Here is a 24,790-nt window from a genome sequence, read left to right as displayed (position 1 = left end):
AAGCGCACAGCCTGCTGGTGGACTTGAAAACCAAATGCCTGTTTCATGCCCAGACATTCCAAATCATCTAGCTTAAAGCAACCAACGCTCACAATGCAAGCGTGGCCATGGTGAGCGCCCCAAAAGACGAGTACAGTCATATCCTGGACGAATTCCCATCCATCCTCAGGCTGGAGCCTGTGCTACAGCACAGGGTGCAACACCACATCCCGACCCAAGGGCCCACACTCCATGCCAAAACCAGAAGCTTCCCCTGGATAAACTTCAACTGGCCAAAGAAGAATTTTCTCAAATGCAAGAGTTAGGCATAGTCCTCAGGTCAGACAGTCCGTGGATGTCCCCACTTCACATGGTCCCCAAGCCCTCAGGTGGGTGGCAGCCCTGCGGGGATTACCACCGCCTAAATGACTCCACCATGCCAGGCTGCTACTCAGTCCCGCGTATACAAGACTTCATGGCCAACCTGCATGGCACAAAATTTTTCTCAAAGGTCGATCTAGTACATGACTATTCCCAGATCCAAGTTCACCCAGACAACATTGGAAAGATGGCCATCATCACCCCAATCGGACTCTTTGAATTCCTCTGCATGCTGTTTGGCCTCAAAATACAGTGCCAACCTTCCAGTGCTTGATGGATGTGGTGGACAGAGACTTGGACTTTGTCTTCATCTACCTGGTTGATTTAATCATCACCAGCAAGGACCACGAAGAGCACAAAGATCATCTCCACAGACTTTACACACACCTGTCCGACTTCAGCCTCACAGACAACTTGGAAAAGAGTCATTTCGGGAAAGACATCATGCAATTCCTGGGCCACACTATCATCGCAGATGGAGCAACACCATCAACGGAAAAAGTCACCGCCTTAAGCCAGTTTGCCCGCCCTAACACCCTCAAAGTCCTCCAGGAATTCACTGGGATGGTTAATTTCTAAAACTACTTCATCCCAGGGGCAGCACATATCATGTGCCCCCTGTTTGCCATGATGTCGGCCAAATGCAAGGCCCTAGCTTGGACAAAGGAGGCCGATGTGCCTTTCACCACAACTAAAAATGCCCTGGCCAACACTACCTTGCTGGTACACCCCAGATTAGATGTGCCCATGGCATTTACCATTGACTCGTCAGCAATAGCCATCGGGGGTGTCCTTGAACAGTCCATCGACAGTCAGTGGAAGTCATTGGCCTTTTTCAGCCACCATCTACACTCTCCGGAGTTTAAATACAGCACGTTTAACAGGGAACTCCTGGCACTCTTCCTTGCCATTAGACATTTCTGCTATTTTCTGGAGGGCAGGATGTTCATGGTTTTTACTAACCACAAGCCCCTCACACATGCCTTCTCTATGGTCAAGGATCCCCGGTCAGTGCGCCAGCAATGCCACTTATCATACATATTGGAGTTCACAACCGCCATCCAGCACTTCCCTGGTAAGGACAACATTGTGGCCCACCATCCGAACTTTGTACCCAGGCTGGACTACTGCCAGCTGGCGCAAGTCCAAGAAGATGTCGCAGAAACACAGGCTTTCCGCACAGCCATCACCGGCCTCCACTTCGAGGACATCAGCCTGCCAGACAGCTCTGACACACTGCTGTGTGATGTTTTCACTGGCTCACCGTGCCCTGTCATACCACAGCAATGGAGGCAACAGGTTTTCCTTGATTTCCACGACCTCGCCCACCCATCCATAAGGATCACAACCCACATGGTGGCAGAGCGGTTCATATGGCATGGCTTGAGGAAGCAAGTTGCCAAAGTGGCCCACAATTGGAGACAGTGTCAGACCTACAAGGACCTACGACAGACCCCAATCCATCAGTTTGACCCTCTGAAAAGGCGGTTTGAGCATATACATGTCATCATCGTGGGCCCGCTGCCTGTCTCCTGGGAACCTGGTTCCTGCTAATGGTGGTAGACCACAGCACAAGATGGCCAGAAGCCATCCTACTAAAAGAGACTTCCACTGATTCCTGCGCTAGGGCACTGCTCACGCATTGGATTGCGAGGATTGGGATACCAGCTCATATTACCACTGACAGAGGGGCACAGTTTACATCGGCCCTGTGGACACAGCTGGCAACTCTCCTGGGAATTAAGCTGCACCACACAACCGCCTACCACCCGCAATCCAAAGGCCTTGTCAAATGCTTCCACCGCCACCTGAAGTCAGTTCTTATGGCCCATTTAACTGGCCCCACCTCGGTGGATGAGCACCCCTGGGCATCCGAACTGCACCCAAAGAGGACCTGCAGGCCTCCTCTGTGGAAATACGGCAACCATTAATCCTGCAAGGTTAATTCTTCCTACCGTCCCAAGACCCAGACCCCAAGGGGAGAGCAGTGTTCCAGAATCTACGGGACAGGTTAGCCTCCTTCGCACCCACACTCACAGCAAGGATGCCGCCCCATGTCCATTCCTCAGGACTTATTAACGACAGATTTTGTTTTTGTCCACCACAGACCTCATTCCACCCCCCTCCAATGACCCTATGAGTGCCCATATAAAGTCCTATGTAGTAAACTTTCACGCTGAACATTGGGGGTAGAGAGGAACTGTTCACAGCTGACCAGCTGAAGCCTGCACATCTCAATCTCAGCCAGCCAGTCGTGCCAGCACAACCCAAGTGCCGGGCACAACCTCCCAGCGGTCCGGCCCCACTGTGCTCAGGGGTAACAAAATGCTCGCACTGATTCTGGGGAGGGGGGGGGGGGGGTTTATATGGCGGCGCACATCGACACGCAGGCAAACCAGCTCTGCATTGTCACGGCCTTATAAGGTGCAGCGTGGGCTTTTCAAAAATGAACCGTTGGAAGTGCAAGCGACTTACAGTGTGTAGTTCCCTTTAGTTGCTACTACTACAATATTACTTGATTTGGCAATGTGTCCTCTGACTACAGTGCCCACACAGTGTTGATGGCAAAAATTGTATTAAAAATGAAATACAAAATTAGGACAGGCATGTATTGCATTTGATGTAAAAGTGGGAGCTGATGGAAACCCATGGGATCAATGGTGAGCTCAATTTCAGAATTTGTCTACAGCTCCAGGAACATTAACTGATTCAGCACCACAATTTATCAGTAGACAGAAAGGGTATCTGGGCAATTTGTTTAGAAGGCAGTCACACCCCTCAGATTGCATTCTGTTGAATTGATTGATCAATGGGCCAAAGGCATGATTAAGAGTGAGGCAGTTCAAAGTGAACCAGCAAGTAGGTGTATGCATGTCCCCGTACAGCAGGGGTCTCAAGCTTGCGGCCCGCAGGCCAACTGCGGCCCTCGGGACGGTAGTTTATGGCCCCGCATTATTATGAAAGTTTAATGTTAGTGCGGCCCGCGAGTTTGATACGATTGGCACTTTTCAGTGTTGTGTGCGGAGCTAAACGAACCTACCAATCACAGTGGGGTATATTGCTCTCGGGGGCGGGACATCGGCTGGGCTTATTACGAATATAAGCATATTTGTGTGCATTTTCTATTTGTCATTATATGCACGCGGCACATGAGCAACTTCCGCGGCCGCTCCGCTTCACGCGCTTCGGCATCCAGTCTGAACCCAGAAGTTGTGGCTCGGCTATGCGAGAGGAAGCGCTGCCAGATCTCTAGCAGTAAGAAGTAGGCAGAAGAAGACATGTTCATAACAGTTTATGTTCAATGTTCCATTCATGTTCAGAAAGTTAAAGGTTAAAGAACTGTTAATACAGATATTTGAATCTGAATAATAATAATTACATTTCTCCAGTCAGCAACTGTATGTGGTTTCTTCAGTCTTCTATATCTGCTGTATTATTGTTATTTTCATTATTATTATTTTCATTTTATTTATTTATTACTGATTGATTTTATTTTTTTTCTTATGAATTGTTAATTTATTTATTTTTTCATCTTATTTTGTGTTAAAAAATAAAAATAAAGACATTTGATAACATTGGAATGTTTTTGGAAGAGCTTTTCTTGTGGAAAATCTGATGCGGCCCAGCCTCCAGCGGCCCCCGGGTAAATTGAGTTTGAGACCCTTGCTGTACAGTAATATAGTGTAGGACTTAATATAAATCAAGAACTTAAAGGGTTGCACAATTATCATGGAATCATTTATCCAGATAACTACCAGGCAAACCAAAGTAACAGCAGGAGCATGGTGAATGGTCGATTTAATAAAGACCATGCACCAGTCCTGATACAGGCTCTTGACCTGAAATGTCCACCATTCCTTCCCTCCACAGATGCTGCCTGACCCACTGAGTTCCTTGAGCAGTTTGTTTTTGTTCCGCATTTTCTTGCATAATTTGCATCTTGGTTTTATAGACCAGTGGGTGGAAGAATCAAGAAGGAAGCATGTTATTTTTAGATCCAGTACCATATTTTTACGCATGTAAAGTACAAAGCAGATTACCCACTGCACGTTATATGCAGGTGCACAGTATACAAGAATTTTTTTTTTATCATGCTGAATAAAAAAGTGAACTTAAATGTCCAGCCACTGGTTCTAAATTAAATTGGTTTTTTTTAAATAAATGCTTTAATTTAAAATAACCATCTAAAATCTTAAATAACGTTAAAAAGCTGGACAACAGGTTAAAGCCATATAACAACTAAAAGTTCACTAATTAACCTACATTCTTAGAGGATTGGAGGAAACCAGAGCACCTGGAGGAAGCCCATTCAGACACAGGGAGAATGTATAAACTCCTGACAGGGCAGCAACAATTCCTGAACAAACACTGTGTTAGTCTTCTTCATTATCATCCGTTACCCCTTCAAATCCTTCAAAGTCAGATTGTTCACTCTCTTCATTAAAATACTTTAGCGTTTATACGCCTGAAGCGTTCTTCTGCTACTGGAGTCAATAATGACACGTCATTGCTGTCACTGGAACAACATCATTATATAATACTACGCCAGCTTTTCTGAATCCACTGTGGATAGTTTTTAGTGTAATCTTATTCCACGCTCTGGCAACCCATTCGCAAAGTTCAGAATAGAATGCTCTTTTTAGCCATCTGGCTGAGGTGAATTCACGAGTGCCATTCTGCATCCATTCCTCCCATTCTGATCTGATGAATGTCTTGAATGGAAGATTAATGGAAATATTGAGTGGCTGCAGTTTTCATGTCAACCCACCCAGAATTAGTGAAATGTGGGCACCAACAGAATTTAGTCTTTTGTGCTGAATGCACTTTGAGCACTACCATGGAATCAAATATGAGCAATGATTCTTTAAAAAAAAACTGCCTTGTCTTGGGCCGTAGCACCTTCCCACCATAACATTGGAATCCATCCAACCTTTCTGTTACAGTGCACAGTATTGGGCATTTTTTTTCTTGCACCAATGTTACTCTTTTAAATATGATCATTGGCTTCCATTTTGCGCCACTTGCAGTGCAGCCAAGGATTACAGTAAAGCACGACCTTTCGTGCCCCGTCATGGTTATGACCACAGTTTTTGATCCAGAAGCTTATGGCAGGGATGTCAAAGGCCATTGGGACATCGTCCATGTTAGTGACATCTGCAGGTGTGATCTTAAGTTTGCATATTTTATTGGCGACGAAGTTGTGTAAATCAATGGTTTTTTTGTTCCCAATCTCCTGGAAGTTGCTGACCTACGGTTGTTCTACTTATTACCAACAATTCATTTTGCTTCATATATTTTGATATCAAAGGCAACCCTGTCTTGAAATCTAGGATGCCTTTTTCACATGTCAATAGTCTTACTTTCAACTAATGGCGACTGTAGATACAGCCTGATTTTGTTCTCTACGATTAAGAACCCACACCTTCAAGTCCAAGTCTAACTGGAGACATTTAGTTTTTGGACCATGACGTGTGCATTTTCATGGATTCATCCTCTCAAATGCATCTTTCTCTTTCCACCATTCGCAAATGGATGATTCGCCAACCTTGAACTCTCTTGTCGCCAATGTTGCCAGTTTCTTCTGCTCTAGTAACAACTCTCAGTTTGAAATTAGCTGTGTAAGGTTTGCATTTAACTCCTCACATTGTGAAAACTACCAGCACTCTAGATAATCAAAGGTAGCATTAAATGCAAGGGCCCTTTTTACTGATTAGGCCAGATTGAATGAAGGTGATAGCTATATAGGCAGATAATGTTATCTGTGCAAGAAAGAATGCACACAATTTAAGGCAAGCATGGGAATTTGGTACATTCAAAATGCCAAATTCATAATTTTGATCTTGGGAATATCTCTTTGGCCTGAGTGCTATCGTAATCTGAGAAACTAGGGCACTGCACTTTATCAATGCTAAATTGCCCAGAGGGAGAAGATGAACATGATAAGGTTTCTTTTAAAGAAAAGCTTTTTAAATCATGACAGAATTAAAATCCTGCTTAACTCTGAAGCCTGTCTTCAACCTATTTAATTGTTTCTCTCCAAAGCTTTTTAATGTGTACAGCAGGATATCATTTATATAATGGGTGATTAACACTTCTGGGGGAAATTGATTGGGTGTTAATTGTGGGAGATTAACAGTGACAGATATTATGGAAATGTGTTTGTCATATCCCAATTAAATGCAAATTGCTTTTGTCAGTTGGAATTTAGAATACTGCATCCACACAGTATATGTGTGCGCGTTATACAAAAATATTTTTGCACAATTTATGATTTTATGCACATTATATGCATGTGTGCATTATATGAGTGAAAATACAATATTATGCAATCAAGAGGTGATTGTGAATTTGATAGGTAAGGGGGCTATTAATCAGAAATTTAACAGACAAATGATATAGTTAAGTAGAAATTATCTTAATTTGCAGATTATCACCAAAACAGCTTTCCACTTTTTGACAGTCATACTGCAGGAAAACAGGCCCTTTGGTCCACCATGTCTATGCCAACCTCTCTGTACTAACCCCTTCTAGATTTATAGTCTTCCATGTCTTAGCAATTCAAGTGATCATCTAGAAACTTCTTAAAGGTTGTGAATATCTGCCTCCATCAATGTCACTCTGTAAAGTTTCATACCGTATATTTTGGCGTACAAGTTGAGTTGTGAAACACTAAAAAAATTCTCGAGGAGGGGGGTAATTTAAATTATACGCTGGATATACTTTTCACCGATAAAAGATTGATGTCAATTCGGAGTATAAGTCAATGCTGGAAGCACCTCCCCACCGCTGATGCCACCGCTCCCCGATGCCTCCCGACCGCCATAAACGCCCCTACCTGGGACCTTGAGGTCACCATTGCTGCTCCTGTCTGGAAGGCCAAGGTTCCTCCTCCCACCTGGAGCACCATGTTGCCACTCTAGCTCCGTGGGCCTTCGCAGTTGCTGAATGGTAGGCAGAGGTTTGTTTTTACTTACTTATTTTACAGCTTTGTTTTTGTGAATGGGCTGTTTTAAACATTTTCGGGTTGTTCTTGGAAGGCCCAGACAGCCCAAAAAATGGGGGTTGACTTATACAGCGGATATACTAAAAACCCTTAAAATTTGGCTGAAAAATTGGGGTTGACATACGCCAATTGGTTCATACACTAAAATATACATTAGTTCTCTCTTGTTCACACAAATATACAGATAAACATGAAGAAAAACATATTTAGGATGTATTAAGTAAAAAAAATTAAGACTAAAAGTGAGAAAAATTAAGATATTAAGTTTAAAATGTTGATCTTGTTTATAATATTGTGGGGATATATAATTAAATAAACAAATTATAACGAGCACTTCACTTACCAAAGCATTGTGCATATAGTTCCCGGCGAATAGGACAAATACCAGTTTCTCGAGCCTGTCTTTGCTGCAGTTTTCTATCTAACCCTTCCTGCAGATTTATCACATCTGTTCGTGTGGCTGGAACAGTAGATATGTGTTGAATCCATATCTGCCCATTATCTGACCACTGCCTTGGAAAGGAAGAAATATTAAAACTAAGCTTCCAATTTCACTTGGTATTATTTCACTTTCTCAAATGATGCTTACATTAAATTTCATTACATTACATTAAATGCTTACAAAGATTTCCATATTTTTCTGAATACAGGTACTCCCCGACTTACAACCTACTCGGCTTATGTCCATCCACACATACAATCAAGTTTTTGAAAAACTATATGTCCATGTGCAATATAGTGCTTGGCACACAGCCGCCGTTCTGTAGGCATCCTAGAAAGATGATAGATTGTCTCATTCCACTGTTTCAACAATTTTAAAGGAGAATGAGAAAATAGGTGAGGCTGTAAAAATTCTGCAAGTATGAAGAGCCAGCTTGATTCCTGTGGGATTTCTGTTGGTGCATGTGCGGTGGGTTTGCGTATTGGAGTTTGGCTGATGCATGTGCAAGAGTTAAGGGTGAAAATTTAATATTGTCAGGGTGCTTAACTCTCATGCATCCAACAGCCAAATACCAATACACAAACCCACCGCGCATGCACCAACTAAAGACTCACACATGCGCACAGGAATCAAGATGGCCGCACCCAGCCTATTGAGCCTGGGACACTGACTAACAAAGTAAGTATGCACATTTTGGCTTTTACACACCCTGTATCCCTGTTATAGTTTGTCAAATACAACATTTGATTAAAAAGTTTGCTTTAAGATTTCAGTACTCCACACACACAGGCAAAATTCAAAATTCCGACTTGCATCTATTCCAAGATACTTTAGTCCCAATTACAGTCTTGCCGGGAACTACCTGTACACTGAAATGGAAACTGATCATAGGCAGCTCGGTTAGCACAAATCTATTACAGCACCCGCGATCGGGGCCAGGGTTTGATCCTGCTCTGTCTGTAAGGAGTTTGTATATTCTCCCTGTGTCTGTGTGGGATTTATCCAATGGCTCCGGTTTCCTCCCACCCTTCAAAACATATCAAGGGTTGTAGGTTAATTGATAAGTTAATGGGCAGCACAGGCTCGTGGGTCGAAATGACCTGTGCTGTATATACCATGCTGTATGTCTAAATTTTTTTTAATTAAATTTAAAATTTAAGAAATAAAAGTTGCTGCAGTCAGCTTTTTAAAAATTATTTTAATTATGCCGAGTCTTGAAAGATTGGCTTAATAAAAGATTGAAAAAGGAAAGACAGAGGTTGTTTTGACTCTGTGAATAAAAGGATGTGGGGAATTCACATGGACAAATTGCAAGTCCAGCAAAATTCTGACTGAATGGCTCAATAGGTTCGACAGGTCAGATCGGCTATACCTATTTTAATTTTTTTTGTTGTATATACAAATCAGATTGGAAAGCCGGGAAGCATAGGCCATTATCTACTTTTAAATTATTGCATAAAAATAACTAACCCCAGTGTATATTCCTATGTACATTTGCATTGCTATGAAATAACTTGTATGAAATAATGGATGATTTTCATATCAAATCTCACCTTTACCTGGTGGCAAATTAAACTAGCAGCCTTTGCATATTATCTTGCCAATCATTCAAGACCTACTTACAAAATATTAGAAGATACTGTATTATGTAAAGCAAGTCTTTTATAACTTGGCAACATTCAAGAATATTACGAAGATGAGATGGAGAAATAAAGTACATTGAAATCACTTACCTTGGAGGTAATATTGCATTCAAAATACATTCTAGTGATTGTTTATTAGTTTCTTCTGCTTTCCTTGCTCCTGGATGAAAACATTTTGTGGGGCTTACTTTTACATGTGCCTGTGTAAACAAAGCATGTTAAAAAGATTTTCTTCAGAAAATAATTTTTAGTCCTTCCTATATTTGTATTGTTTTTCCTATAATTTAAACAAGTCTGCAAATTTCTGCAAATCAAAAAGTTACTGAGGATCCCCACCATCCATCACACAGGATCTTTGGCCTATCTGTACCATCAGAAAGGAGGTATAGGAACATCAAAATCAGTACTGCCAGGTTGGGAAATAGCTTTTTTTCGCAGGCTGTGAGATCGGAGAATGATATCTGGTAACCTTAGGTCTCTTATAAATGAAAACAGGTAAATTATTCCAAAATATTTATGCTTATTTATTTTACATTATATTTTTATGAATACGTGTGATTATTATGTGCTGTGCATTACATGTGTAAGTATGTGCACTGTGGTCTGGGGAAACACTGCTTCATCTGGTTAAACATGCACAGCAAAATTAGATTAAACGTGAACTTGGTTCTCTCAGTAGCAGCACCACATACGGTCAACTGTACACATACTTTCAACACTAAAGGCAGGACAAAGCAAAATTAGAAAACCTATTCTGCTCCATGATCATCTTCCTCAACCTCAAATCTTAGGAAAACTACCAATGTGTAAACATTTATATTTTAGACAAGCTGTACAAAATGATGATTGTCATTATATAGAAGGGAATCCTGTTTGGGTATAGATTTAAAACCAATCTAGCCAAGTCCAATTCAAACCCAAGCCAAGCACTTGTAAGTTATCCATACACAAACTAAACATCACAAAAACAGAACAATCTTTCACATTCCACTAATCTGTTTGAGGATAAAATCCTAAATGAATACACCTGAGCTTCACTTTCTGAAAGTTCCTTTCTTATCAAGTCATCCTGCACTGCATACTGAACTAAGCCTTGCCTGATTCACACTGGAAAATTTTGTTAGAGTATATTGCCTCACTTGGCCTGAATCTGCTGTGTATAGTCGGCTCACATTAGAGTTGGATCAGGTAAATAGTTACTACTCTGGCATCAACATCATCCAATTTCTACCTTCCCTGATCAGGCAACATACATATGGACCATGTGTCATATTCATCCAATGAAATCAATTTCTGCCTGGAATTTCAAAAATGAGTCTGTAAGTCCTGTACTTTACCCTCCCCCTCCCATCCAACTCCCATAACATAAAACATAGAACACTATAGCATAGTATAGGCCCTTTGGCCCTCAGTAATGTGCCGACCCAATATATTCCTTTAAAAAATGTACTAAACCCTCTCTACTCCGTAATCCTCCTATTTTTCTTTCATTCATAGGTGCCTGTAACCTATCATTTTGTACTTGAACGTATTAAATTTCACTCATCATCTATCTTGCCAATAAGCCAATATATTTTCTTCAGTTCACAGATTTTTCATTCCATTTTATATTGCTTGTGCTGCATTACATCTGCATTTAACATGTCCATCTTGGGTTCCATATTCTACAAATGGAAAATTAGAACTAAGTTTCAACAGCAAGATATTGCCTTGAGAGTGATCTCCCGACCTCAGTGCATCACTTAGCTATGGACCGATAAGTGCTCGATCCAAATCACAGCCTGCACTGATGCCTGACCACTGCACTTACCTTTGGAATGCTGTGGTAACAATTAACCTTGAGGCCCAACTTTTGTGTCCATCCTACTGGGTGGCAAGTGCTGTGAGTGACAAAGGCTCTATGGAGTGAATTGTAAATCCCCACCCTGATGGCCATTTTGCAACTGTCAAAGCCCTTTTCTATAACGGGCAGACACTTTTAAAAAGTTAAATAGATTTAAACAGTAAACATTTTGAAATTAAAACATAAAAATGTTTACCTCACATTAAAAACTAAAGACAAGGAAGAATATTTTTTAAAACTAACTGCACTTACCTTGGTGGTCATCACCTCATCCACTTACTCCAGCTATGGTTGGATTAAACCTGAGGAGCTAGATTTGAATTATAACTGGCTCTTAAACTCAGCACTTTGCTGAATCCAATAGGCCTACCATTGAGAGGTAATGATAATCCAACCCTTGCAATATTAATAGGAATTGAGAGAAATGGTTGGTGTAGTGGTTAGTGCAACGCCTTTATAGCACCAGCAATCAGGACCAGGGTACAAATCTCACGCTGTCTGTAAGATGTTGGTACGTTCTTCCGAGTCTGCATAGGTTTTCCCGGGGGCTCCAGTTTCCTCCCACCATTCAAAAGGTATTGGGGATGTAAGTTAATGGGGTGAAAACTGGGCAGCACCAACTCGTGGGTTGAAATGGCCTGCCACTGAGATATGTCTAAATGTTTAAATAATTTTAAAATGTTTAAGTGTAAAAAATTTAATTTAAAATTTTTTAAAACTGCACCAGTGATGACCACAAACAGTGAGTGGTCTGTACCTTCTACAGAATGCACGGCAACAACTCACTGGCTCCTAAGACAGCACATCCAAACACACAAACTCTAATGGCAGCAAGAGTAAGTGAAAAATCGGGGCGTCCCTTCCAAGCTAGACACCACCCTAATTTGGTGATAATATCACCATTCCTTTGCCTGTTCAAAATCCTGCAACACTTCCTGACAGCACTGTGGGCATAGCCACACCTCAAGGAATGCAGTGGTTCAAGGAAGCAGCTCATCGACACCTTCTGAGGGGCTGAGGCTGCAAGGCCAACATCTTTTGAATAATGAAGAAGATCAGCTATGGATAAATTGAATGCCAAATTGAGGGGCTTGGTGGTCCATTCTTGTTCCTATCTTATATTGTTTTTATTTTTTTATATTTATTTCTGGATGATTACCATTGTTACATTGAAGCTATTATCCACAGAGGTATCTCACAGAAAGTGCTCCAGTTCGCTGACTTCTATATGTAAGGTTTATTTCTCAGCTCTTGTGGCGGCGCATTCTCTCATGGCGAACCGGCCCCATGTATAACGCCACGTGATGGGGCAGCCATGGGAAGAAGGCGCTGTCAGGGTTTTCTCCCTCCTGCCCAGCATGTGCCTGGGACAGCGATTATGATGTCACAATACACATGGTGACTGAGCTCAGGCTGCCCTTAAAAGGGCACGTGCTGAATTTGAATAAAAAAGTCATTAACGACTTTCAATGTGGTGGCTGAGTCTTTCTTGGCTGTGTCCAGCACTATATTGGTGACCCCGTTGAGCCCAGATGCCTCTCTGGTCTCAAGAGCATGGATCCGGCAGACATCAACGCCGTTCCCATCAAACTGCCCCCTTTCTGGACCCATCGCCCGCATATGTGGTTTTGGCAAGTGGAGGTACAGTTTCAACAGAGGAACATTTCAGCAGACACCACAATGTTCTACCATGTCATGAGTGTGCTGGACGAAGAAACGGCAGCCAGGGTGGATGATCTAATACACAACCCACTGGCCGAGGGTAAATATCCTGCCCTCAAGAACCTGCTTCTTGGCACTTTCGGGCTTTCACCTCAGCAGCATGCCTCCGGGCTCCTGCATCTCGACGGGCTTGGGGACTGCACACCATCGGCCCTAATGGATGAGGTGCTGGTGCTGGCGGAGGATCACAAACCTTGTTTCCTATTCCATCAGATCTTCCTTGAGCAGATGCCCAGGGACATCAAACTACTCCTGGCGGATGAGGACTTCACAGATCCACACTGAGTTGCAGCCCAAGCGGACACTCTCTGGTGCATCAAGAGGGAGAATGAAGTAGCCCTCAGTCAGGTGGTGCGACCAAGAGTCAGCCGGCTGCAACACTCCCCCAAGCACAAGCCAGAGGAGCACCATTCCACCTGGTGCTTTTACCATCAGTGCTGGAGAGCTCAAGCTCATAAGTGCCGACAACCGTGTGACTACCAGGGGAAATGACCCGGCCAGCCACCGTTGATGGCTGCGACGGCTGGCCACATGGATAGCCTTCTTCACATTACCGACAAGTCTACCAGCCAATGTTTCCTGGTGGACACAGGAGTGGAGCTGAGTGTCCTGCCCCCCCCCCCCCCCCACTGCCCTTGAGACACACACCCGATCTTGTGGTCCCACCCTGCGAGCAGCCAACGGTTCCACCATCAAGACGGTACCCGCAGGGCGCTGATCCAGATTGGGAAAGAGAAATTCCACTGGAAGTTCGTGTTAGCCTCAGTGGGTACTGCGTTATTAGGGGCTGAGTTCTTGAGGGCACACAGACTGTTGGTCATCATGAAGGGCAAGAGGCTGGTCAACGCTCACACCTTCCATTCGGTGCGCCTGGATGCTATGAACACCTGAGGCCTGAGATTCCCACCATCACCACTTCCAGGGATAAGTATTTGAACATCTTCCATGAGTTCCCCGCCAACCTTCAACCATGATTCAGTGCCACTTTACCCCAGCACGGGGTATCTCCACGCAGGACCCCCCGCTGCATGCCAAGCCCAGACGACTTCAGCTCAAGAAGCTGCAGCTGGCAAAGGAGGAATTTTCCCAGCTGGGCATCCCCTCTCCACATGGTCCCCAAATCCTCCGGGGGCGATTACCGGTGTTTGAACAATGCAACCACACTGGACAGGTACCGGTTCCACACATTCAAGACTTCTCATCCAATCTCCACTGCGCGCAAGTCTTCTCCAACGTCAACCTGGTGCGGGGGTAACATCAGATCCCGGTTCACCCTGAGGACATTGGCAAGACAGCAATCATCACCCCCTTTGGCCTTTTTGAATTCCTGCGTATGCCTTTCAGCTTCAAGAACGCAGCCCAGATTTTTCAGCGCCTCATGGACGCAGTGGGTAGGGACTTGGACTTTGTATTTATCTACCTGGACGATATCCTTATCACCAGCCACAACCACGATGAGCACAAGGCCCACCTCTGACCCTGTTTGCCTGACTGGTGGAGTTTGGCCTCACGGTCTACATGGCCAAATGCCAGTTCAGCAAGCAGTTGCTGCAGTTCCTGGGGCACCCATGCCCTGGCGCCAGAGAAGGTCATGGCTTTCCAGCAGTTCCCCAACCACTCTCAAGGGCCTGAAGGAGATCGTGGGGATGGTGAATTTTTATCATCGGTTCATCCCCGGTGCTGCCCGCACCATGCGACCGCTATTCGCGTTGATCGCCACTAAGGAGAAAGTCCTGACCTGGTCGGAGGAGGCAGAGACCGCTTTTGCCACAACAAAGGAGGCCTTCGCCAACGCAACTCTATTGGTGCACCCACGCCCAGAGGCACACACGGCGCTCTTGGTGGATGCCTCAGCCACGGCGGTAGGGGGCGTACTCAAGCAGTCCCTTAACGAACAGTGGCGCCCGCTGGCTTTCTTTAGCAAACAGCTGCGCCTGCCAGAGCTCCTGGTGCTGTACCTGGCCATCTGGCACTTTCGATGCTTTCTGGAGGGCAGGCCCTTCACGGTGTTCATGGAACATAAGCCCCTCACACAGGCACTCGTGATGGGCAAAGATGCGTGGTCAGCTCGCCAGCAACGCCACCTCTCCTACGTGTCGGGAATTCACCACCAACATCTGGCACAGGGCAGGCAAAGACCATGTCGTGGCGGATGCACTCTCTTGTCCGGCGATTAATGCTCTCACCCAGGCCTTGACTACACACAGTTGGCACAGGCCCAGAAACTAGACACAGAGAAACAGGCTCTCCAGACCACCATCTATGGCCTCGAGCTCCAGGACATTCAGTTGCCCAACAGCCCAGACACGCTGCTCTGCGACATCTCCACCAGCTCGCTGTGCCCAGTAGTCCCACTGCAGTGGAGGTCAAGGATTTTCAGTCCACGACCTAGCCCACCCTTCGGTGAAGACTTCGGTGTGAATAGCGACAAAGCAGTTTGTGTGGCATGGGCTCAAAAAGGAGGTGGCTGAGATGGCGAGGAACTGCACCAGGTGCCAGGCCTCCAAGGTCCACCAGCATACATAGGCCCCAAAATTTGACCCGACGGTGTGAAGATTTCAGCACATCCACATTGATGTCGTAGGCCCCCTGCCGGGGTCCAGAGAAGTGCGCTACCTTCTCACAACAGTCGATCGGACCACGAGATGGCCGTTGCTGTCAAAGAGGCTACCGCAGAGACTTGCGCCAGGAATCTAGTCAGTCATTGGATCACTAGGTTCAGAGTCGCGGCGCACATCTCCAGTGACAGGGGTGCCCAGTTCACCTCCACACTCTGGGCTCAGCTTGCGAACCTCCTGGGGGTTAAACTCCACCACACCACAGCCTACCACCCGCAAGCAAATGGTTTGGTGAGGTTTCATGATCATATGAAATCCACCCTCATGGCTCACCTCACCGGCCCAGGCTGGGCAGACAAACTGTCCTGGGTCTTCCTCGGCATCAGAACAGCACCCAAAGAGGACGTACAGGCATCTTCCGTGGAGCTGGTCTATGGCACGCTGCTCTCACTGCCCGGTGAGTTCTTTGGCCCAGAGCCCAACGTCACGTCCAAGCTCGTGAACCTTTTGGCAGATCTCCATAAGAAACTATCCTCGCTAGCCCCCCGCCTCCCTCACATCATGGCATCTGGCCAACACGTCGTCCCAAAGAGCTGAACTCAGCGGAATTCATATTTGTTCGGTGCATCCCACATACGGCACATTTACAACACCCGTACAAAGGTCCATACAAGGTCCTCCAGCGGTCCAGCAGGACTTTCACTTTTGACATAGGATGTAAAGACGAACTTTTCACCATGGACCATTTGAAGGCAGCGCACTTAGACCTATCATGGCCGGTGCAGACGGCCATGCCCAAACGCCGGGGCTGCCCGCCCAAGCAGCGGGACACGAAGACGGTTCTGGGGGGGGGGGGGGGTTGTGTGGCTGTGCACTGTCTCATGGCATACCGGCCCCCCGTGTAATGCCACGTGGTGGGTCAGCCATGGGAAGTGTGGCCTCACTAGAAATTTATAGAATTGCAACATGGCCTCTCTACTCTTGAATTCAATTCCCCTATTAATGAAGCCCAGCATCCCATAGGCCTTCTGAATGATCCTATCAACCTGTGCAGCAACCTTGATGGATGTATGATTTGAACCCCAAGTTCCCTCTGTTCATCCACACTCTTAAGTAACCAACCATTAATGCTGTATTCAGCCTTCTGGTTTGTTTTTCCAAAATGCATCATCTCACACTTATTTGGAATGAAATCCATCTGCCATTTTTCTGCCTAACTCTGCATCCTGTCTATATACTCTTCTAAACTTTGACAATCTTTGACCTTTAACTCCATCCACAACTCTGCCAATCTTTATTTCATCCACAACCTTACTGACCCATCCCTCTGCCTCTTCATCCAGGTCATTTATAAAAATCACAAAGAGAAGAGGTCCCAGAACAGATCCTTGCGGCATCCCACTACTCACCGACCTCCAGGAAGAATTATTTCCTTCCACTGCTACTCTCTGCTTTCTTCCAACAAGCCAATTTTTTTTATCCACACAGCCAAGGTTCCACTGATTCCGAGCCTCATGACTTTCTGGATGAGTTTCTCATGGGGGACCTTGTTAAATGCCTTGTCAAAATCCATGTAGACCACATCTACCAATTTCTTTTGTGACATCCTCAAAAAGCTCTTAGACTCATGAAGCACAACTTTCCCTTCATAAAGCCGGGCTGACTGTCCTTGAGTTAACTACTTCTCCAAAAACTCATAGATCCTATCCTTATGTTTCCTATCCATTAGTTTTCACACCACTAACATAAGACTCATTGGTCTATAATTCCCAAGAATCTCCTATTACCTTTATTAAACAAGTGGACTAGATTTGCCATTCCCTAATCCTCTGGCAGCTCACGCAGCCAAGGAGGATTCAAAGATCTTAGCTGCTACCCCAGCTATCTCTTCTCTCACTTCCCACCGCAACCTGAGTCATATTGCGTCCGGCATCAGGACTTATCAATCTTGATGTTTTTAAAAAGATCCAACACTTCCTCTTCCTTAATCTCTACATTGTCCAGCACACAGGCCTGTTCAATTTCACACTCACCGTGACCAAGGACCTTTTCTCTTGTGAATACTGATGCCAAGTATTCATTTAAGACCTCCCTTTCCTCCAGACACATTGCCTCCTTTATCCTTTATCAGCCCCACCTTGATTCTCATTCTGAAATAGACACATTTCAATCCTTCTAACTGGCTACCTTCATGTTTCGTCCCTTGCCTGTCCTTCCTCGCCAACTCAGAGCACATAGCATCCTTCTACCCTATTCTCTGCACTCACTTCTGATTCCCAACCCCGCCAAACTAGTTTAAACCATCCCCAACAGTTCTAGCAAACCTGTCTGCCAGGATATTGGTCTCCCTCCAATTCAGATGCAGCCTATCGCTTTTTTTACAGGTCAAACTTCCCCAGAACAGATTCCAATGATCTACAAATCTGAACCTCTGCCCCTTGCACCAACTCTTCAGCCACACATTCATCTACCACACCTTCCTACTCCTACACTCTCTGGCATGTGGCACAAGCAACAATTCTGTGATTACCACCCTTGTGGTCCTGCTTTTTAACTTTCCTAACTTCCTATATTCCCTCTTCAGGACCTCATCCCTACTCCTATCTATGTCATTGGTCCCCACCTGGACCACATCTGCCTGCTCATCCTCCCCCTCCAGAGATCAGAGAAATCCCTAACCCTGGCACCAGGAAGGTTACATACCATTCTGGAGCCTCAAAATCATTCACCAAACCTCCTATCTGGTCTCCTAACCAATGAGTCCCCAATTACTATAGCTCTCCTCTTCTCCCCACCCCAACCTTCCTTTCTGAGCCAGGGAGCCAGCTTTTGTGCCGGAGATGTGACCACCTTGACTTGTTCCTGATAGATCGTCCTCTCCAATAGAATCTAAAATGGTGTACTTGTTGACTGGAACAGCAACAGGAGTGCTCTGCACTGCCTGTCTCCCCCCTCCCCCCCCCCCCATCTTACATGTATCAATATACCCTACAAGGCTAAAACTATGCTAATTTACTTCTATGCGTTCCAGTCAGAGGTGTCATTTATTAGCCAATTACAATGGTGCTTCAAATCAAGTGGTTTTGTCTGAACGCGCTACATGCACGCACTGTTGATTTCCTTGCTACTGGTATTTTTATAGTCACTGCTTTTGTCAAATTTTCTGGTGTTTTAGTTAGAATATTGTGGTATTTAGTATTTATGAATCTATTTTAATCATGTCTTCAGGAGACAATTTACGGATTTGCTGAACGGGGGTATCCAATGTGTGCTGGTATCATTGATGCACATATATTCCCATCAGAGCTCCCCTTGACGACACAGCAGCCCAGTACAATCAAAAAGGATGGCACTCTATTGTTCTTCGAGCTGTTGTGGACCACAACCAATGGTAAGGATCACAGTCTGAGTTACAATTATTTGCCTTTTTCAATTAATGTGTTTCATGTCCATCTAAACATACACTTTACAGTTTCACAGATATGTACATGGTATGTACATACATCGTATGCACGATGCTCAAGTTTTAGCCAACTCACCATCTACAGAAAGGCCAAAGATCAAGGCGGGAACCTCTTCCCACAAGAAGTAAGTTTATATACCCCGCTGCACCGTAATGTATGTGTGTTGCATTCAATTAATCATTTTTTTTAATGTTATATGCAACCATATAGGATACTTCTTTCTTTGGCTTGGCTTCGCGGACGAAGATTTATGGAGGGGGTACAATGACAATGAAAGTATACAAGTCAAATTGAAGGAATGGCTGACTGACTCTACGTCATATGAGACTTAAGACAAGTCCAAGGGTTAGGTTCTATCGTGTTATTGTAAAACAGCCACTAGAAAACATTAGTGAACTGATTGTGATTTCCGAGGTTACATAAAGTACTTGTACATTGCTCTGCCCAGAGAAATCCAAAACTGTTAACGGAGTGGAAATTCTTCTGTATCTAATCAGAGGCTCAGCTTATCCCCTCAGGAAGCAGCTGATGAAGGGGTTCACTAACCACCATGCACTCAATCTACAGCAGTGAAGCTTTAACTACCATTTGAGCTCAGCAAGGATGGTAGTAAAAAATGCTTTCAAATGTCTCAAAGGTCGCTGGAAGTCCCACTTCTGTATCGGATATTGTTGTTGATTGTTGTGTTCCACACAATATATATGAACACAACAAGGAGGACTTCTTGCCAGAGTGAAACACTGAGCTACCCAATCTACCTGAGCCTGAGCAAGTTGCTCATCAGGGTGCACAAGCACACGGTCACCAGGTTAACGGTAAAGCAATTATTTCCCTTCTGTAAGCAATTTAAGCAAGCAAATAACAACCTTTAGTTAATGTATATTGCACATGTCAGAGAATTATAGTGAGCAGGAAGCATGAAAACCACAATAAAAAAGATTTAATTCAAGTGCATTTAACTATTTACAACTGTCCAAATAAACAAAACACCAATAACCATGTTCTAAATGAGCAACTGTCACATCACTCCAGCAGCTGAAGAAAGGAAGAGGAAGGTGGTGATTGAAATGAGTCATATGCCTCGTCTATGTGTTGTTATTCTGTTGCGGTGCCGGAGAAAAATACTGACTATGGAGTGCAGGAGCACAGCACTGTCGTGCGGGAGTCTGTTGCAGTACAGTGGGAGCAGGAGGCTGTCGTGCAGAAGATGACACAAGTCCAATCATTTCCCATGTGAGTGATGCCTAGTTCTGCAGTTCACATTGAAGTCCTTGAACATGTTGGCCAACACATCCATTTCTTCAGCCTGCTCATATCTTTTGGATTCCCGTGCTGTCATCTCCACCTCTTGTGCTGCTCCTCAAGGGTCCTATGAACACCTCCAAGTGAAGACGCTCCCTCTCCATGTCCTTGAGGTCCATAGCCAGCAACATCTCCCTAGTCACCACCTGGGCTTTGGTAGGTTTCTGGGTTTTTTTTCTGCAGCGGCTGGCAGCCTAGAAAACAATAGAACACATTAGCAAGACAGCTGATTATGGGGCAAACACTTACAAAAACACATGATTTTAAAAAATGGTAATCTCAAGGAGAATTAGGTTTTTACCTGGTCCATCAAGAGGTGTGGATTCTTGATTGCTTGCCTTTGCATCCATGCCACTAAGGACTCCAGCATTAGGAGGGCAATGCAGCTGGACGATGAATCTTAGAAGAGCAACCAGGTTTGCCAAATGACTCGTGCCCCAGATGCAGTAGCACAGATCAAGATGTGGCCCTCTACCATGCCATTGTGGTCATTTACCTGGTGGTATTTCTTATGCAAGCTTTTCAGCTTGCTTATTACCAGCGACTTGACCCTAGCAAAGCCGCAATCTCTAAGCTCCTGAGCAAGCCTCTCCAATAACGGTCCATTTCGTCCTCAGCACGGAGGGTAAGGAGCTCATGGATCTCTACACCACAATTAGCAGACATCATGGCCATTATATGTTGAACCCTGACTGTTGGTTTAAACTTTTTCAAATTTCATGCAAACATTACGCGTCATCATAACGTCATATTCCTTACCCAAGTTAGTCCCAGAATACCAGATTTGCCTTTTGTACAGACAGCATTCCAGGTGTTTTGGTCGTTCATACAAGAACAACCAAAACTGAAAATCTCCATTTCTGTCTGCAAGTTCAGATAGCATACCAGCAGTCCGACATTGCAACTCTTCACTATGTCATATTTATTAATCCCATGGTCACAGAATGCCTGCAGTTCAGTTTTGGCTGCAGGCATTCTGAGAAAATGACTAGGGGTCTAGGAGGGTAAAGTGTCAGAACGAGAATGGCCAAACTTTTTACACACTATGCGCTCCGGTAAAATGGGAATAATTTACACAGCGACTGTGTAAACAACATAGGTCTCTTATGAATTACCACATTGGGTGACACCAACCCTAGTGACTCCATTGAAGATACCCATTTGCATCGATCTTTTTGTAAACTTGTTGGCATGGTTCTTTCTCCATCTCCTTTCATTTATATGGGGATTTTACCATTAAGAAGAGTTTCCGATGTCCCAGCATTGGTTGTTCACACACCAAAACGTCCATGATTGTAGACAGCATACCGGAATTGCAGGATGTAAAGAGGTGGGACGTGCATCACCACTGTGTCACTGTTGACTGCGACATATAGTATATGTGGGACCTACAGTGCCACTGCGTTGACATTGGCTAGTCACCTTCATCAACGTTGTATTCATTACCCAGTTGGCCCCAGAATGACAAGGGGTCTAGGAGGAAAAAATGCCAGAACTGGAATGGCACCCCCATTCCTGTAGGGAGCTTTTTACACAGCATGTGTTCCGGGAAAATTATAATAATTTCCTGGAACCAGTGGCTGTGTGTAAAAAAAACTTACATTGATCACTGGACTGTAATAAACTCCCAACTGAAGAATTATTTAAATGCATCAAGGCAGATTTATTGCTTTCAACATTTCAAGAATCTTCCAGGTGTTCACACGAATCAATCCTCAGTTAAATGTCCAGATAAAGTAGACATTCAATATAAAATCAAGATAACTTACTGGTCGCTCGTCTCATCAGTGTAAATACAAGATAAAAGTTGACAACCTATCATATTTATATTTGATAAATTTAAATAATTGTCATATCGCTTGTCCAGAGAAAAACGAGTTTCGAAACAAACTTTTCTTCTGCATCTGATCCGAATCAAGATAGTTTCAATTAACTATTCAATCTAAATGTTATTAATTTGCATACCTGGATTTGGTGCTTAAACGTGCACCTATTTAAAATCGCACGGATAAAGGTGAAATACTGACCTGCGAAGCCGACGCTCCTGTGTGCGCGCTAATTAGAACTGGTTTGTCGAATTTGAGCAGGGTTTCTGAGGCCGGGATCATTGCTTGGACCTTTACTGTAAGATTAAATGGCACTCAGAATCGGGAATTGGCGCGAACTCAGGGTACAAGAGCCCCCGGCCCTGGCGTCCACCAATGTAACAATCTATCCCTATGGAAACCACCTACGTAGGCACTGCACCCCTACCCTACTACGTTGGCGCTGCACCCCTACCCTACTACGTTGGCGCTGCACCCCTACCCTACTACGTTGGCGCTGCACCCCTACCCTACTACGTTACTGTATGTCGTGTGTTCGCGGTGGCACAGATTCGGGGCTGGAGCATAGCGGGGTTTTTACAACGGAGCTGGGAGACCACGGCTTGACTCTTGCACCCGCACTATTGAATGAGTCTGGACTTGCAAACCTGGGTACGGATGACCTGGATGCACATCTCAACACGGAGAGAAGATCATCCCCACCCCACCGGTCCCTCATGCCCCAAACCTGATCTGTGTGGCTGTCTGTCTGAAGTCTGCACATACTGAACTCCCTATGACTGGGTGACTTCTTCCAATGTTTTCATTTTCTCCCACATCCCAAAGGCATACGAGGTTGGTGGATTGTCCCTGGAGTGTAGGACGGTGGTAGAATCTGGATGAGGTTGATGAATTTTAAAAAAAACTGAGATGAATGTAGGATTGGTATGGATGGTCAGCAGAAATGGTGAGTTGATGGGACAGTTTTCAAGCAATTATTTTATGACCTGGTACATGTGGAGTTGTGTTGTGGAGCAAGAGACCAAACTTGTCCTAAACTTGCACATCTGATCAACACCAGGCTGGGACACTAAAATGCAGATGGAGGAGGTTGATAGCCAATGGCTGTTGGCAGAATTGGGTCAGGAAGAGGTCCAGGTCTACAATCAGGTTGGGGTGTGGGAACCGGTCCACGAAATTGTGTGAAGATGTTTTTAACTTGAAGATGACCCACTTGGAATGGTTTTCCACTACTGAACTCGACAGCTTACTCAATCCTCCTTTGAGTTATACTGCAGGTCTCCAATCTGCTAAATAAGCCTGCTTCTGTGGAAATTGCCCAATCATCCACTGAAGTGGTGCCCTGGTCCATGTCTGAGGGCACTTTAGTGAGTCAGATACACAGAGGACCCAAAAAGAAATGCAAAGAATTCACAATCTACATAGTACATCCACAATCTGCAGAGTACTCTGTGATTTTCTTAATGAAAAATTGTTGATAAATATTCAATTGCATGTTACACAAAAACATTGAATTCAGCAATAGAAACAAAAATCCTGGGCTAGAACAATATCGCAGCATAACAGATGGAAAATATCTGTACCAAGATCAATCTTCCCAGTGTTTAATTGTACTGTATATTAAACATCATTTTTTTCTTGGGTTACATGTGCCAAATTAAATTAAGCTGACTATTCATACCCAAGCCAATTGCTTTCTAATATTATTGTTGAATTATACTTGTGTTGCTGTATGTGACTCAGGAGTGGCCCATCTACTGAACTCAGGCAATCAGAACCATCTTCCATTTCATCTGAAAAGCCAAAATAGATTGTGTTCTATGGAACTAGACATACAACTCTCAACATTCTCAAAGTAGCATTAATTCTTATGGCAGCTGTATCAAGCTGTATCATAGAGCTAGAGTACACAAGCACTAAGACTCACTCCGACTTTTATTCTACCTGTTTCTGGAGCTGTGAGGGAACAGTAGTGATGGATCTTGTGAGATGGTTTCCAGAGCAGAATTGCAAAATCACTATTCACAACTCACAAACAAGCAACAAAACCCCATGGGGCTGTTGCTGAGAAGGGGCCTCCTCATCAGATGCTCGAACCCACCACAGAGGTAGCTACAATGCAGATGAAATGGCAATCTATCTTCTTATGGGCCGTGTGTTTTCCAAGTTCTGGAAAGGGCTGCCATGAACTTGGAAAACACAACCTACTTCATTTTGATGAACTGCATTACTCAGGACTCTGTGCTTTTCAGGCTATTCCCAGAGGAAATAAACTGGAATATCTTATGTTTGCCTGAAACTTATTGGGGCTCCAGTGCAAGGAGATATTCATTATTAAATGCTGCCAAATGGATGGGATACACCTAAATGTAGTGTAGCCACCACAAGGGCTCTGTTAGAAAGGACCAAGATTAGGTATGTGCCACCCTTGAGCATCTGGGCCCTGTGTAAGTCTGAAACAGTTGACTGATTCAATGTTAAGAGGGAAAATAATAGACATTGATGTATGTGAATACATTGAATTGCTTGGTACAGTGAATGAAGACAATGACTTGTCCTGATTATATTTCTGTTTTCTGACAAAATAAAGTTTATTTTTGGGAAAAAAATGAAGGGCTGATATATAC

At 44.3% G+C, this 24,790-nt stretch overlaps 1 protein-coding gene and 1 long non-coding RNA gene across 3 annotated transcripts in view; one reads left to right on the top strand and one right to left on the bottom strand.

Annotated features, from left to right (window-relative positions):
• LOC138736846 (33 kDa inner dynein arm light chain, axonemal-like) overlaps positions 1–22,542 on the bottom strand; it is a 31,581-nt gene extending 9,039 nt beyond the window's left edge. Inside the window, exons 1-3 of one of the 2 annotated variants that reach the window (XM_069886958.1) lie at positions 22,365–22,542; positions 9,539–9,648; positions 7,707–7,876 (exon numbers count right to left, since the gene is read on the bottom strand). In XM_069886958.1, coding sequence (XP_069743059.1) covers positions 7,707–7,876; positions 9,539–9,648; positions 22,365–22,445 — 361 coding nt within the window. In that variant the 5' untranslated portion in view covers positions 22,446–22,542. Of the gene's footprint in view, positions 1–7,706; positions 7,877–9,538; positions 9,649–12,450; positions 12,639–22,364 lie in introns of those variants that run through there. The other variant, XM_069886959.1, reaches the window with a different exon arrangement.
• LOC138736848 (uncharacterized) lies at positions 12,758–20,038 on the top strand. The gene is made up of 3 exons (XR_011340620.1): positions 12,758–16,028; positions 18,800–18,962; positions 19,044–20,038. It is a non-coding gene; the product is annotated as an uncharacterized lncRNA (long non-coding RNA).
• Positions 22,543–24,790: the final 2,248 nt, after the last annotated feature.

Source organism: Narcine bancroftii, chromosome 6 (genome assembly GCF_036971445.1).
Source record: "Narcine bancroftii isolate sNarBan1 chromosome 6, sNarBan1.hap1, whole genome shotgun sequence".
Lineage (NCBI taxonomy): Eukaryota > Metazoa > Chordata > Chondrichthyes > Torpediniformes > Narcinidae > Narcine > Narcine bancroftii.
Note: the sequence above shows the minus strand (reverse complement) of the source record. Positions and strands in the feature narration are given on the sequence as shown.